Here is a 17,661-nt window from a genome sequence, read left to right as displayed (position 1 = left end):
CCCTCACCACAGTGCAACAGTGAAAAGGGACCCCTTTCAAACAGTGTCGCGTTCCGAACGTTGTTTAAGTGACATACACCGGTATTGCGGTATTTTAAAAATTCATATCATAACAAAAATAAACACCGGTATTCGGTATGAACCGGTATACCGCCCAGCACTAGTCTGACTCCTTAACAGGATCTGGTTAATAAGAGCCACTTGTTCACAATTCACACTGCACACACTCTAACAAAATAATATCTGACAAAAACACACATGGCCATAAAGTTCTCTTGACAGCAACTACATTATAAATTATTGTTGCAAATGTTTATTTTGTTTATGTTATGTTTATTTTAGTCACAGTATGGTGCCATGCTGGTGCATTAACTACAGAAATGTATTGTATTCAAGGGCAGCATGTAGACAAAATACATTTTAATCTAGGGAAATAAGTGAGCATCTGGTACAGACTGCTTTGTAACTGTATGAGATGGCCCATGCGACAGTGCGGCAACTAGGACAGACTGTCATGCCAATATTGCAAGCCACGAGGATGCCAATTTTGGTTGTGCATTCCAATGTGCACAGCTACCACAATGCAAAAATGTTATAGGGGGCTGCCAAGGCATTGATAGCTAGCTGCTAGTGTACACTAGATGGTTACTTATTGGAAAAAGATCACAAGAACAGCATTAGCACTAGCACTAGCACAATCATCAAAGATGATTGACAATTAGCATACAGTTTGGATTGGCGGTATGGTTCTGTTCTGGGCAAGAACTCCCAGTGCATCCATGCAGCCTAGCATGAATAATAGCAGGGACAGCAGCGATAACCCTTAGGGTAAACAGAACAGTTTACAAACATAAATGTATTGCAGATATCATTAATGTTCAATAATTTAATGTACACATTTTTGAAATTAGTCTGATTCAAAGGAGAATCAGAAGGCCGAATCCTGACTGGATGAGAGGAGGAGCTGGGGATGGAGGAGGGTAATTAGCTATTGAGCAACGCGAAATCTGCTGATAATACTGAAGGACCTTATATTTGGATGATGTGAAAGGTGCCGTATCCCTATAGATAGACGTGGATCAGCAGAAAGTCAGCTGATACGAGCTTGACAGAAGTGACCTGCCAGAACTAACGCTACGCTTGATTTCTGTCAGAACACCTATCGTCAAAGATGATTGACAATTAGCATATAGTTTGGATTGGTGGTATGGTTCTGTTCTGGGCAAGAACTCCCTGTGCATCTATGCAGCCTAGTATGGATAAGAGCAGGGAGAGCAGCGATAACCCCCCAAAACAAAACCATATACTGATATCACCCAACACAAAATGACAGCGAAAATCTCAATGCATTAAGCAGCAAGCATGTTGCCCTTAACCAGATGACCTAACGGGTATGTTGCCAATACCTGAAAAGCTTAAACAACAACATGTTCTCAACAACCAGATAGCCTTTAGAACAAGCATGTTTCCAACAGAACCAACAGATCCCATCTGAACTTGTTCTTGAGTCAGTCAAATTAGTATAACTCATGGAGTCCATGTCAATAATGCAGCGATGCAAGAAGCAATGTTAACTTGGTCACTTCCAAATCAGGCAGCGTATGATCAATGCAGCAAATTTACGTGTTCAAGTTCACAAAGTTGAAAGAATCTGAGTGAAGTCCACGAGAGGAACGAATTCCTCTCGCTAAATTCCAGATTGCACAATTCCTAGTGAGATGATGGGGTTTTGCCTGCCAAATTCGCCATTTAATTAGCTATATTGAGCAATGCGAAAGCTGCTGATAATACTGAAGGACCTTACATATGGATGCTGTGATAGGCGTTGTATCCCTATAGGTAGACGTGGATCAGCTGATGCGAGCTTGACTGACGTGACCTGCCAGAACTAACGCTACGCTCGATAACCAGCAAGCTCACACAAACTGACCTCATTAACAGCCTCTTTACCATCCCTCCATCCAGTTATCTGTCCAAACAGTTGTTAAGGCCGTTTCCTCCCCATTTACACACGTTCCTCACTATACATTCCACATGCTGTCCTCCATTAGATCTGCCAGATATTGACCACTAGCGATGTGAGGTGTGTAAAGCACCATAGAAATTACAATATATAAAGCAGAGCGCTGCACTCCAACCAATTTAAGTTCAGCCAGGTATCATATATTGTAATTTAGTGGTATATTATCAGCTGTGAGAATGGTTTGGAAATTGATAAACCCTGCAACTCAATAACAGTCTGCAACACATACATTGGGATTTCATTTTACTGTAAACTATAAGTTGAGTCATGTTCTAAAAAAGGAGAAAAATCAAGAAATAAACATACAGCATACATTAAACAAAACAAAACATTCCTGCAGTAGTTCTTTGCTAGTAATTATGAGTCAAATGTAAAAATAAGCATGACTGTTACCTTTATATACTGTTGTAGTTCAGGATAGACTCTATAAGCACCACAGACGGGGGACAGAGTGCATCTGTTTGGAAACGAGGAAGTTACGGCACAGGTGACTTCTGGGAAGGAGATGACCTTGTAGCCGAATTTCTCGTACAGACGCTGTAGCTCTTCGTCAGGTTTCTCTTCATTTTCACACAGTATGCTTCCCACTACATACCGACACTGATCTGCTTGAGTCTGAAACACAAAGAGAAAGAGATCACGTCAGACTGTGCCTGCAAAGTAACACAGGATAAATTATTTTTCTGGTCAGATTACAAAGTCTACACACATTTCTGCAAAGTACTTCATGGTTTTCTGAACAGTTTTTTCTCAGCTACGGCCTATTCTTGTGGTTTCAACAATTTCTCATAAGCCCACCCCAAAATGCCAAAGCGGTCTGTGTTTTGGTCAGATGGTTTCTTATTATGTTTCACAGTGCCATCTACAAGAAGCTTTAACCGCCTTTGTTAACAACATAAAATGCTCAAGAGTTTTAAGACTCATGGTAGGACGGTTTAAACACCCCCTCACAATCACATGTGCACTGGAGCAAGCAATTCAATAATACATTAATGACAAAACAGTTAAGGCGTTTATAAAGTTGTCATCTCTAATTACTTATCTAGTATGTGCTCGCCCACTACGGTGAATGATTCAATATGTTGCTAACATCCGTAATTTAGACTGAATGCTGCACGTCAGTGTTGTCGAGCAACGATAATAAGATGATCTCCTCGAGAGGTTGACAGCAGTGACAGGAACCGACATCATGCTAAACGTATCTACATCCTTTTCATAAACCTATTCTTTTCCTGTTTCCTGGTATGTCTTTCTTTTCCACCTCCATCCCTTGACTCACTCTCTCTCTCTCTACCCTGCCGTCCCTTTTCCCAGAACGAAGAGCTTGTTTCTCCAACCAGGGACTAATGATGGTATTCAGAACTCTCTCCATTGCTGCCGTCCTACCCAACTGTCAGCAAATAAAGTGGGAATTTCTGGCAGTTCTCCAGACAGCGCACCCAAGAGACAACAGGCAATTACTAGGAGCAAGAAGGCCTACACATAAACTTCCCTTCACTTGTCGTTTGCCGGTTTATGTCAAATAATTCAACCATCCAATATGGACGAAACAAGAAAACGCAGTACCAATTCAAATAATAACCACAAGCGCTCTCAAACAGACCAACTAATCTTCACACTGCCAATCAAAGATAACAGAGAAGATTTGACCTCCAGACGTCCACGAAAAGGAAGCAAATTCGCAATCCGTGTTCCTGGCAGTCGCCCAAGATTTGACTACGAACACTAATGGGCGCGCTAAGGCCTTTTCTGACAGCCTAATTGGTTCTCGAGTTGTTGTGCTGGCCACGCGGACGCAGAGGAGAAGCAATACGGTGTGTTACGCATCTTTGCATTCAAGATTCACTGCGCTTCTCTACGACGGCACACTGAAATAGCCAGTCTAAAAATGGCTCTGCGGCCACATTTATAAACGGATCTTCTTCATTCCCCTCCCCCAAATTGCTTAGAATACTCATGGATTAGAACTGGATGAAGTAGGAAACAGTCTTTGAATGGACTATTTGCCCTCGGGAATCTAAAATGGCCACTAAAACGCAGTACATTGTCATTTGCTTGGCTTCTTTCTCTGTAGTCCCACCAGAGGCCCGCTGCAGGGAAAAGCAATTTTCAAAAGCAATTCTCTGCTTGGCTTTGCAAGGGTCGTCGTTTTTTGAAGGCTCTGCAACAATAAAAAGGTGGTAATTCTTTATTAGCAGACATGTAACAAGGATTTACTCCTCTCATCTTTCCCAACCCTTATCCTCTCTCTTTGCCGATCCTCCCGGGCTAGGACTTCCGAGAATTCCCCCCAGCCACGATTGGCATTGCTCACGGGTAACACAGGGTTTTTGGAGCGTGCAATTCAGGTGAGTGTTGCCTTTTTTTAAAGGGTTGGCGGAGAAATGGCAAAAGCTCTCTACATACCTAGGTCCCTAAGGTGCTCAGATCTGCATAATTGTAGAGAGTGAGGTATCTCAGCCTTGGCTCAAGAGGCGACTCATAAAAATTCAACAGGCATCTGCCTAGTTCGCACTGGTAGTCGCAAACCAGATGCAGAATCAACAAAAATTAGCAGCACCACATCATTTAGACATTGATAAATAATTCAAAGACGGTGAATCTTCAGACTTCGCTCCAAAATTAACACACTTGGAGATTACTGGAGTACATATCTATATATATATATATATATATATATATATATATATATATATACGGTGTAAACTTTCTACTATTCTTTATAAACAGATTTTTTTCTTTCAGTATATATATATGTATTATTTCTGTTATTATATATTAATTCTCATTTATGCATTCGGCAGATGTCCAAAGCAACTTACATTGTACTCAAGGTATTGTATAAATTTTTACCAGTGCCATGATCTACTATTTGAGCTACATAAATGTTTATGAACCAATATATATATATATATATATTCATAAATGTAAGTAATATCATAATACAAATATAATATATATTATAAAATACTACATTATTATACATATTTCTATAAAATATAATATAATATAATATAATATAATATAATATAGAAATAAAAAAAACTTTATTTTTCTTACCAACAAGCTTTGTCAACTTTCTGGCCTTATTTGTGCTAAATACAGACAAATTTCTCCGTATCTTAGGGCTTCATGATGCTGTTGCCAGCTGGATTTGAGGCAACAAAACCATATGAAAAGAAACAGATAGTGAGCTTAGCATGACTGTCCTGGTTTGATCCATTAGCTCAGGTTTGTGAAGTAGGGTTTTCATGGTGCTTCTCAGTATGTTTCATACAGAAAGCAAAATTCCACTTGGAGACCTCCTGTGGAATGTTCTAGAAACCATTAAGTTGTGTAATTACTAAAAGATGCATGGAATTTACTTCAGAGCTCAGGTCAGGACGTTATATGGCACAGAAGAACTTTGTAGTCTGACTTTAAATGTAAAATATTTATGATTTATGGATGTAAAGCAAACTAGCTGACATTGGAAAGTTTTAAAGAAGTCCTACCGCCGAGTCCCTCTCTATAAAAATGGTAAGGTCTGTTTTATACCACATGCATAAGCAAAAAGAACAAAAGACATCCACACAATCTAAAAATGCAGAACTGCAAACTAAAATTTAGAATTAAATAATCCAAGGAAAAGGTCAGAGCCTACAGTACTTATATATATAACACTGGACATTGAAGTCCTGAATCAGCATCATGTTCTAGAAACCATTAAGTTGTGTAATTACTAAAAGATGCATGGAATTTACTTCAGAGCTCAGGTCAGGACGTGATATGGCACAGAAGAACTTTGTAGTCTGACTTTAAATGTAAAATATTTATGATTTATGGATGTAAAGCAAACTAGCTGACATTGGAAAGTTTTAAAGAAGTCCTACCGCCGAGTCCCTCTCTATAAAAATTGTAAGGTCTGTTTTATACCACATGCATAAGCAGCAAATAAGCAAAGCATCAACATAAATGCAACAGCAAGCTCACATTGTGTTCTCAAACTTAAGAGTGTTCCTGCACCTTAACAGAACTGCAGAAGAACAAAAGACATCCACACAATCTAAAAATGCAGAACTGCAAACTAAAATTTAGAATTAAATAATCCAAGGAAAAGGTCAGAGCCTACAGTACTTATATATATAACACTGGACATTGAAGTCCTGAATCAGCATCAGGGAGACCTCTGCTGACCACCTAGAGGAGCTGCAAGTATGGTATAATCAGGACAGATAAAAGTCAAATGCAGTTGGTCTTTACAAATTTTAGTTTGTCTTAAAACTATTTATCAAGCTTTTGACTAAGGCACCAGCTTCACTTCTTACAGAAAGGAGCGTCTCCAGATAAAAGGACAAGCAAAACCAGGCTGTATGCAACATGGCGAGTGTAACAACACTATCCAGGTCAACAAGCAGCAATCACCACATTTAACATTAAGTTTACAGCTAGCCTGCATACATTAAAGAATAACAGCAATGACACACTTGTGGACGAGCCTAGAGCTAATGTTTTTCACAAGAGTTTGAAAAAAGGCTTTCCAGAGGGGCTAGCAAGGAGTTACATTACACATGACATTTCTTAAACATGGGCATGAATTGCAAAAATATGTTCCAGTTCTTGGTTACAGTTGTTAAGTTCAGTTAATTTCTGTGAATCAGTTCAAGCAATCCATTTTCAGTGAGACAATTTTCAATTTTGATTCAACTATTCATTTTAGTCATCACTGAAAACTGTTCATGTCCAGAGTGACATTTGATATTATATATTTATAAATATATTTATATATTAAAAATGATATGCACATATATATCAAAACATGTAAATAATATATAAATATTGCTGTGTATGACTAGGTATTGGTGCATAAATGAAAATTTGCATTTTTAAGAGCATTTAGAGCACATACATTAAGAAATGTATTGAATAAGATAAACACACACACAAACACACAAACAAATATATATATATACACACACACACACACACACACACATATTTTTGGGCCATATCACCCTAATTCAAATTATACATTGATGTAAAAGTAATTAATTACAGTAATACATACTATGTATTACATGGACACTGTAAAACAAAGTGTTACTTACTAATGAAAACCCCATGAAATAAAAGCGTGGCACCTGAGGATGAACTTACTAGGAGGTCACGACACCATGAATATGCATAATCTGCCATTTCCTCAAGATGATTAGCTGCCCTGAATGCCCTCAAATGTTGAATAGCCTCCCATGCTGACTGAAATTGAAACTGATGGCGTATCACTTCTTCGGAACCGTAGGTGCTGTGTTGGGTAGGGGCCAATCTGGACAGAATTAATGGGGCAGAAAATAGAGTATGCAAACAAAGCCCAGTTTGGAAAGCCTGTGATAATATTTGAGTTGTCATGGAAAAGGATCACAAGAGCAAAGTTTCGGTATTTGCATTTAGTGGACAACCACAACAGTCAGCACTGCAACAGTCAAAATCATCAGCCTGAAGCTTTAAGGAAAACCATTTACATTAATTTGATTCTTAATAATGCATGCTTCAGATTAAGTTGAAGGATAGCGCAGGTTATCAATTAAAGATGGTTAACATCAGATGAATGCTTCATACATAAATCAGAGAAGAAACGCGAGGTCCACCTTACATGCTCTCGATTCCGGCTTCATTAGCTGACTGACACTGCTAAACTGAAGCGCCTGGAACCACAATGACCGTCCATCATTCATGTTCTGCTCTCGCAACAGGCTATAACTAATCATAACTCCCAGCTCGAGGCAAAGTTCACGCCATCAGTCTAATTAAAAAAGGCAGAGGAGGGCGACTGGCATTCAAAAGTCAAGCATGTAGCAAAATGTAAAAAAACACTCATGACTGGTTAATTTCCTTTTGTCATGTGAACAGTAAGATCAGCAGTTCAGATAAAGTGCCGAAACGGAGAAGAAATCAGCAATACGAAGACTCAGCAGAGTTTTATCCTGAAAATGGCTATAAATGTGAGGAGAGTCTACCTTTTAATGCTATCTAAGATGAGGCCTTAATCCCTAAACTTTAAACCAGTGCCTTGAGACAACAAAAAGCCATTCTGGAGAAAGCATTTTCCCTTCCCTTCGTATTCTTTCTGGTAAAAAGCATTTATTCCCCTGGTCTGTGTTTTCAGATGGGTAAACAAGACAAAATAATGTACAAAAAAGCTGAACATGAGGGATCAGGTCAGAGCCCAACTTAGACATGTTTCTCTCTATCTCTAGCAGTAAACAGAAATGTATTAGCATGTTTCATAAGAGGATGGTGAATCCAAAACACATTTTCAACTCTGATTAGTCAGTGGGTTGTCAGAATGACTAGATGGCCTAAGGAAGCACTGTATAATTGGGCTGGTTTAGGGTCATGTTCTCCAAACACCATTTACATATTCTTAGGGATATTTACAGTACTGTTCAAAAGTAAGATTTTCTGAAAGAAATTAATACTTTTATTCAGCAATATTTGCATTCAATTGTTTAAAAGTGACGAAACTTTTACATTGTTACAAACATTTCTATTTCAAATAAATGCTGTTTTTTCTACTTATAAACTTTCTGCTTATTAAAATTAATTAAATAAATAAAATTAAGTAACTGTTTTCAACACTGATAAACAACAAATATTTCTTGAGCACCAAGTATTAGAATGAGTTCTGGAGGATCATGTGTCACTGAAGACTGGAGTAATGACTGCTGAAAATATACATTATTATATCAAGACAAAAGACCGTTATTTTAAACTGTAATAATATTTCACATTATTACAGTTTTTCTGTATTTTTAATTAAACAAATGCAGTGTTGGTGGGTATAAGAGACTTCTTTCAAAACATTTTTATAAATCTTACTGACCCCAAACTTTTGGTAAAGGTAGTGTAAATGCAAAGTGCAGCTCTTCAATAGAGTAACTAACAGATATTCAATAAAGTAGTTAACCTGCAGGTTATGCATAAAATGGGAACACTGCTCACAGCAAGTGATTTGAAGTTTGAAAATAATTGTCTTGAAATTGAGTGAAAGCTGCGTTTTGATGGCACTGCTTCAATGGTGATGAACTGAAAGATGTTCCGAAACGATGCAACTGCTATGAGAGGGTTGCTGTAGGATGCTGCTGACAGTCTGGTACATTGTGTCCTAACCAGATGTGATAAAATGATAAAAGCTCTTTCATGTATATTTATTCTATATTTATTATTTATTAAATGTAATACTTTTGTACACACACACACACAAATGTGTATATATATATATATATATATATATGTGTGTGTGTGTGTGTGTGTATTTGTGTGTGTGCGTGCGTGCGTGTGTGTGTGTTATATTTGTATATATTAAATATATAAATATATATATATATATATATATAATTTAACATAAGTTTAATATGTTTTAAAAGACTGTACCTTAAAAAAAAAAGAAGGTTAAAGCTAAAATATATATATATTCGATGAGTTGGGTGTTTGACTGTGAAGAATTCTTTGACTTACAGAACAGAACATAGCAAAGAGAACAATAAAGACATGTCAGAGTGACTTTAGTTTAGAAGATGAAAGTGTAAGGCAGAGTATAGGGACTTGATGTGCTGTGAAATAGCTATAAAGGTTTTTTATTCATTCGCTGATTTAATTTATTAATTTTGGACAAAGTAGGCCAGTTTTAAATGGCAGCTCTTTGCTTCTACCATTAACTTCCATGATTGATTCAGTGTTTGCGGAGGTTCTGCGGATTGTTAATCAAGCCTGTGTTCCACAGAAGTAACAACTGATTCACTCTGACTGCCTTATAAAACCTTAAAAGCATCCTCTCCAATCAGCCCTGAGTGTAGACACCTGGGCTGAATGAACGGGCTGAAGAGAATAAGCTCTTCCATTTATAAACAGTAATAAATAAGCTGGTTTCATGCTGGTGCATCACAAGGCTGAATGGCATTAATGAAGGTGACTGAATATAAAAATCATTTAGAGTTCAAACACAGTTGGAGCATAAAAGTTCAAACTTGTCTCACCTCTGAAGTTCATCCCTGACTCTTTATACCCTGCATGAGTCACAAACCATAACTTGAGTCAGTGTTTCTGTTATAAGCATACGCTATGACCATCCACAGAAATGGGTCAGAATTAGGGAGGAATACCAAATTAACAGCGCATTTGTTGGTTTAACTGCTTCTGTTCTCATTCCCTAAATCAGATCAAATTAAAAGTGTGACTGCTAATGCTTTCAAAATTTTTGCCATAAGCTTAATGTAAAATATGACCTATCATCAACAAGAAAATTGACCACATGTACTCTCTCAATACTAGGATTGGGATTCACATGAGGCCATGATACGTTACAATACATAATTGGCATGATATGATATTACTGTGATTTTAAACATTTTGTGATAGGCTCAGACTATAGGCTCTACAGACTGTGAGTACTGCAATAACATATGGCAATTTATTTATTTTTTATTTTTTGCGGAATATCCCCAAATGCCAATTTTTCCACATCTGTTTATCTAATAAGATGAAGTTCTCAGTCTGTTTATCTCACTTTATTTTTATTGCTGCAAAATAGGATTGTCAAGCAAACAGATTGGTCAACACAAAAAACCTGTCAAAAAATATTGCATTATTGCAGCATTAGTATGAAAAAGCAACTGATTTTATCATTCAGTACCAAAAGGTAATTTTTTTTTTATAAAACATTGTATACTTTTATTTAGAAAGGATGCATTAAATTGATCAAAAGTGACAGTAAAACATTTACGTTGTTACAAAAAGTCCTGTTTCAAATGAAAGTTGTTCTTTTGATTTTTTTTGTTAAAAAAAATACTGAAAAAATCTATTATGGTTTCCACAAAAATATTAAGCAGCACATCTGTTTTAACACTGTTAATAATAACAAATGTTTCTTGAGCACCAACCCAACATATAAGAATGATTTCTGAAGGATCATGTGACACTTAAGACTGGAGTAACGGCTGCTGAAAAATCACAGGCATGATTTACATTTTAAAATACATTTAAAAATAAAACACTTATGTTTATAAATTGTAACAGTATTTCACAATATTACTCTTTTTCCTGCATTTTTCTTCAAATAAATGCGACATTGTTTGTTTAGTGATGCTACTGCTCATCATTGGAAATACTGCGTGTATTTTAAATATAAACTGTGTTTATGTCTAGAATATGAACCACTAAGAAGTGTCATTTAAATGCTGAAGATAAATCACAGGTTTTCCATTGCCACTAATAAGCCAGTAGGTACATTCATTCTCAGTATTTTTCAAAAGCGATCTCCCTCACTAAAGCGTAAATTCCTCTATTTTACCCTGTCAAGCTCAAACACTTTGGCTCCGCTGGTAGCTGACCTTCTGAACAGACCATATCAACCCCTGCCTCCTGCGGGAGAGCTGAGCATGCTAATAAGCGCAGAGCATAATGCCAATTAAAATCGGACAGCGACCTCAGCGAGTGCTAACAACCTATCATAGTCAGATCTGAAGCTAATTGGCTTTAGGGGAGACAGTGGCTGGACACTAAAAAAGGTGAGAATGCCAATCGAAAACCCCAACCCTGTCACCATCTCAATACAAAGACAATAAACACGGTGAATCCCCTCGGACGTCACCCCTGCACATGACTGCACTAAGCAGCTGGGAGAGCAGCCAGAGTACTGTAGAGCAGCATCACAGACCTTTGGCTTTGAGGTGCAATGTAGCTAAGAACAAAATCACCAACTACATGAATGATACCAGAATAATAACATTAACTCTAAGGTGTTCTACTACTACTATATCGAATGATCAGTTATATTCACATGGCTCGAAAATGTATTCAGTCTTTAACTTTTAAAATGTATGAATGCCACTGCATATCTAAATTTTAAAACCACAAAAGACAGGCACACTTTAAGCAAAACATTAATAAAAATTTAAATTATTGTAATTGTAAATTGTACAATTTAAAATGACAATTTACAATTGTAAAATGTATTACCTGTACATTTTCTGTACTCATAAAATGAATAATAAAAGAAACATATTATTATTATTAGAATTACTGTTGTTGTTGTTATTAATAATAATTATAATATTAATTATTATTATTTAAAACAATAATTATTATTACTATTATTATTGTTGTATTTCCTACCACTACTACTAATTATTATTATTATTATTTAATACAATGGCAAAAGTGTTGTGTAAGTTTCCAAATATACTGTTGAGCCACTGTACTCATAAATACTAAAAGTAACAAATTATTATTGTTGTTGTTATTGTTGTTAATAACAATATTTATTATTATTTTCTAAAACAATGGCAAATAATTATTATCACTATTATTATTATTGTTGTATTTACTACTACTACTACTAATTATAATAATAATAATTATAATAATTATTATTATTATTATCTAAAACAATGGCAAAGTGTTGTCCAAGTATACTGTTGAGCACTGTACTCATAAAATGAATAAAAAAGTAACATATTATTATTATTATCTAAAATAATGACATGCATACTTTTTAAGTGTGGCATAAGTATCCAAGTACACTGTTGAGCCACTGTACTCATAAAATTAATACTAAAAGTAACATTATTATTATTATTATCATCATCATCATCTAAACAATGACATTCATACTTTTTAAGCGTGGCATAAGTATCCAACTACACTGTCAAGCCACTGTACTCATAAAATGATTCCGAAAATAAAAAAAGAAGACCTGCACATCCCTGACATTCAGCCTGTATGCTTGAACTGGACAATTTCCACTGCAAGTTCCATTCTTTATCCTGCACCATGAGTGCCATCTAGTGGTTAGAGATCCACTGGTCTGATTTCAAAAAATGCATGACCTGCTTTGACAATTTTCATTGAAACACAGGGATCAGCTTAAGTCAAGTAAGCTAATAGGGCAGTTTATGCAGCACTGAGGGAACACCCTTTACTTTGCATTTCCTTATTGGTTCAGCAGTGCAAATATACAGATAGTTCACCCAAAAAAAATACAATTCCATCATTACTTACTTCCCATCACCACATCTTTAAATCACAGCTTTACTTTTTTCTTCAGAACACAGATAAAGGATTTGTCCAAGCTGCTTGATTCCATACAAATAAAGTGCATTATGACTATAGCTGCCAAACAAGGTTTCTTGTTCCTCACACATTTCAGAAGACTTGGAATATAGCCCAGAAGTTGCATGGACTTCTTTTATAATGCATTTAAGGAGCTTTTTCTTTTGTCCTTTTGTAGCTTGACAGCCCCTTGTCCTCATCTACTTTGATTGTATGAAAGAGAGCAGCTCAAACATTCCACTAAATTTCTCCTTTTGTGTTCCATGTAAGAAAAAAAAAATTATATGGTTCAGAACAACATAAGGGTGAGTAAATGATGACAGAATTTTCATTTTGGGCGAACTAACCATTTAATTTAACTCTCTGGAAAATAAACATATCATTTAATGCATAATTTCATGTCATGTCTCTTTTTCCATTTACAAAAACGTACTGAGGCACCACCACAAAGTGAAGTACCAAATGGGTAATAGCATGAAACTTTATAATAATAATAATAATAATAATAATATTTTTTCCCCCACAAGCAAGCTGGTTTGTCTTGAGTGTATATAATAATATCAATGGTGTTCATAGTGTAATATATTCCTAACTCACTTCAGCCAATATCACAGCCATTAGTACGGTCTGTAACACTACACTGCCAGCCTGGCATTCACTTTATTTTTAGTGTCCTTTTTTACCCACATTACTCACATTTTGTCCGAGTCGCTTCACCATATGGTTTCAATTGGCCTTGTGTTGAATGCAGAAGCATGTGACTAAAATGTTTCATTTTTTCCTTTTTCTATTCTAAGATGTATGCCATATTAAACCGAGTGTCTGTCCATTTAGGTCTACACATTTACTTATATCACAAAGAAAAGGTTTAATTTGAATGATTAAATTGATTTGTGACATAACAGACATCCATTGACATATTTTGATTGTTGGGACAAACTGAATTTGGATGGCTATATTAACACAATATCATTAGATTTCTAATCAGCAATTCTGGGTAGAGTACTTACCAATTGTAGTACGTTACTGATTCCAAATTACATTACATAAATTGTAGTTAGTATCATAATCCATTACATTACACATTTTAGGTAATATAATCAGACTACTTTTAGATTACTTTTGACCTAACTCGTTTATCACATTGATTTAATTAAGACAATCTTATATAAAAAATACGAAAAATTCTAACGCAGAGACTATCGATAAACTATCTGGTGTATAACCTCAAAATTTGGTGTAACTCAAACTCCACCTGGTTTTCAAACAACAGGGACTTCAAACCCTAGTGCACCCACTACCATAACAGCTACTCTCCAGGGGCCTCAATTCTAAAGATGTGTGTAGAACAGGGGTGCCCAAACTCGGTCCTGGAGGGCCGGTGTCCTGCAGAGTTTAGCTCCAACCCCAATTAAACACACCTGAACCAGCTAATCAAGCTCTTATAGGCATACTAGAAACTTACCAGCAGGTGTGTTGAGGCAAGTTGGAGCTAAACTCTGCAGGACACCGGCCCTCCAGGACCGAGTTTGGGCACCCCTGGTGTAGAATGATCCTAAATGTGAACTGCATTTTCTTAACTGATGTTGAACTATTTTAATTACTGGTATCAGTTGTTGTATGCATAAGAACATTTTTGTGTCAGTTTCTGCCTTTATAAAACCAGATTTGTTCTTCACTTTTGATGTACTATGAAATCCATGGAATTTACAAGGTACTTTTAAATCCAATCTTTTGTGCATTTTATAAATAATGCCCCAGTTTACAATTCAAGAGGCAAATCCCAGGTCACAATTCAGAAATAAATGTGCATACAGAACAGAACAAAATCAGGTGAATGTTAATGCAGCTCTCGCCAGCAAGGTATTATGCAATAACCCCACCTGGTCCATTTCACAAGTTATACTGAAAATAACAAATAAGCACCACATTGGTATGGTTATATGGGACCAATGGGACGTTCCCAGTCATCCCTTCACAAGCCTTCCATTTGGCATTGGGTGTCATGTTGCACAATATAAAATAAAACAGACCAGTTACCACAGCTCTCAACTTTCATTTCCAATGTCCAACCTCATAATACTGATGCACAATTACTGCATAACTGCTGCGGTTACTATACAGCCTTAGATCAGTGCAGAAATGCTAATGACATCAATCCAAGGAGTCTACTAGCATGACCTGTTCTGGTTTAAATATTCATCTATTATCTGCTGAGACACCTGACATATTTTGCATGCTGTAGTTCTTTCGTTTTCCGCTGATCAGGGCAAATTCAATCCATTCTCTTCTTAGAGTTGTGCATGCATGAAGAGCATCTTTTTATATTATACCAATTTGTTTCTCCATGAGCTACATGCTCACCTTCAGAGACTTGCACAGCATGTTATTCTAAATTATTCTTTTGAAACACTAAATAGTAATATATAATAATGGATATGAAACATAAAACTGGTTTAGGGATTAGTGTTAGAGCAGACTTTGCTTTCCATTGTGGCCATGAAGTTATTTAACGGTAACACCTCAGTGAGTCAGTCTTAAAAACACAGATGAATCAGAAGTATAACATACATACAATAACATGCTTGAGGCTTGATTCTCATGAGTCTGTGCTGCAAAATCAAGTGAGCAAAATGGTTACTTAGTAAGCTGCTCACTACTGGACCACAAAATAGTGAACCTGCTGTTTTGCAAGGTAACAATAATACCTGTAACAATAACCCTCAACTTATATTAAATGCATCATGTTACAAACGTAGTAGTTCTGTGGTAATTTTTGAAACTTGGTACTGCTATAACAGCCAAACATCCTACCAAGTCTAAAGTATTGGGACAAAACAGTTTAGTTATGAGTTATGGTCTGCTGACAGGTAAGTGATAACATTACGTCATCATTTTGGGGGGGAAATATCCAATAGAAAATAAAATCTATTTAAATGATTGTTTGTGTTAAGAACGTTCTATTAATAATCTCGGATTCATTTTAAAGTGGAAATGTTGTGGTTTCAAAAACAAACGGCAGATGAAGTTGCTTTAAGAATCAGTGAATCAGAAAAAAAGTGAGCTACCGACCTGATTGGGGTCATCATAAAACACACCGACAGAAGACAGCTTCGGTCCGATACTGCAGCTCTCCGTGTAAGCGGCTCCGCTGGCCTTGTACGATCCTTTTCTAAACTTATATGCAATCGTGATGTTTTTCACCGGAGGAGATCCGGTCCGAATCACGACTTCCGAGAAAAGCCCGGAGTAAAAAACGAAGCCCACCACAGTTAAGATGAGACAAATGACCAAAAACAGAATCAGCAGTAAAATGACAAAGTCAGACATTTTTGCCCGGCTGTCAGAAAATCCAGCACAAAAACGCTGAATGTATGAATAATTGTCAGTTACGGTGATGGCACACACAAAATCAATCCTTCCGCTTTCCGAACAGGCCTGTTTGCATCCGTGTCGCTCTGCAGATGTTACATTTACAGTATCTGTGCTTTACTGCAGGTCAGTTTACACCTGTCTTTTAGTTCTGATATTGACACAGCTGAGCATTTGTTTATCCTCCTCTGCACATAATACACAGCACGCTTTGCTTCCTGGATGCACCATGTGACTGCGACTCAGAGGTTGGCTTGAAACGAGCCAACCAAAGAGTGATGAGAAGTCCGACTCATTTCGGAGAATCGGTTCTTTTGAACAGTTCGAATCTAAAACCGATTCAGTGATTCTTGGAGCGATCAACCGAAACAAATGGATGTTTTTAAAGTTTTTCCCCAAAATATTCCAATTAAGGTTCAATAATAATGTCTATTATAATGTCATTATGTGGAATTGTCAGCATTTCTGTCATACAGTCGAATATTGAACAAGAACATACATAAAAAACAGTTAAGGTCAAAATTGATGTCATTGACAAATTTATCATTAACATTTACATTTGTATTGAATATGAAAACAAATAAACAAATTAGCATATTAAAACACGCAAATACAATTATAGCTGTTCAAGAAAACCACTTGATTATTGATAACTGAACATTGCGCAACAGCATTAATCAAAATCTTCCATTTAATGAGATAACAAATCCCGAAAATAATTTGATGTAATAATAAAGCAACAATAGTGTACTGATCATGTGCTAATGTACAACAATCTTTGCTTTATTTCAGTCTGATTCATCTGATTCTTCTTGTCCATTGTTCCTCTCATCAGAGTCACTCTCCTGTGTCAGAACAGACTGAATTAAGCATCACAAAGTGAAAGGCATTACAGAATCTCATAAAAGATCTCATGAGGAAATTAAACTCCCAAAACAAGCCAATCAAAATTCATTACAGGCTATTAAAGGCAATTATAACCATGCTGTATATTTGCTTTTATGAATTATGTGACAACGCATGATAACAAAATACTGCTGCTGAGCAGGTGATGACTGTATGTTAATGTAATATGTTTGAAATGAGTTTAAATATGAAAAATAATACAACTATTAATCAAACTTAATTGAACTGATCTGTCATATGTGTATTTAACACAATGTGCTCTGTGAGGCCACAGT

General features: G+C 36.3%; 1 protein-coding gene across 1 annotated transcript in view; it reads right to left on the bottom strand.

The window, feature by feature from the left end:
- Nucleotides 1–16,720, bottom strand: part of LOC107750253 (testis-expressed sequence 264 protein-like) — a 64,778-nt gene extending 48,058 nt beyond the window's left edge. Inside the window, exons 1-2 of the mRNA XM_016565565.1 lie at nucleotides 16,181–16,720; nucleotides 2,417–2,638 (exon numbers count right to left, since the gene is read on the bottom strand). Coding sequence (XP_016421051.1) covers nucleotides 2,417–2,638; nucleotides 16,181–16,438 — 480 coding nt within the window. The 5' untranslated portion in view covers nucleotides 16,439–16,720. The remainder of the gene's footprint in view (nucleotides 1–2,416; nucleotides 2,639–16,180) is intronic.
- Nucleotides 16,721–17,661: the final 941 nt, after the last annotated feature.

The sequence above is a fragment of the Sinocyclocheilus rhinocerous genome, unplaced genomic scaffold (assembly GCF_001515625.1).
Source record: "Sinocyclocheilus rhinocerous isolate Xijiao unplaced genomic scaffold, SAMN03320098_v1.1 scaffold963, whole genome shotgun sequence".
In the NCBI taxonomy this organism is placed as follows: domain Eukaryota; kingdom Metazoa; phylum Chordata; class Actinopteri; order Cypriniformes; family Cyprinidae; genus Sinocyclocheilus; species Sinocyclocheilus rhinocerous.
Note: the sequence above shows the minus strand (reverse complement) of the source record. Positions and strands in the feature narration are given on the sequence as shown.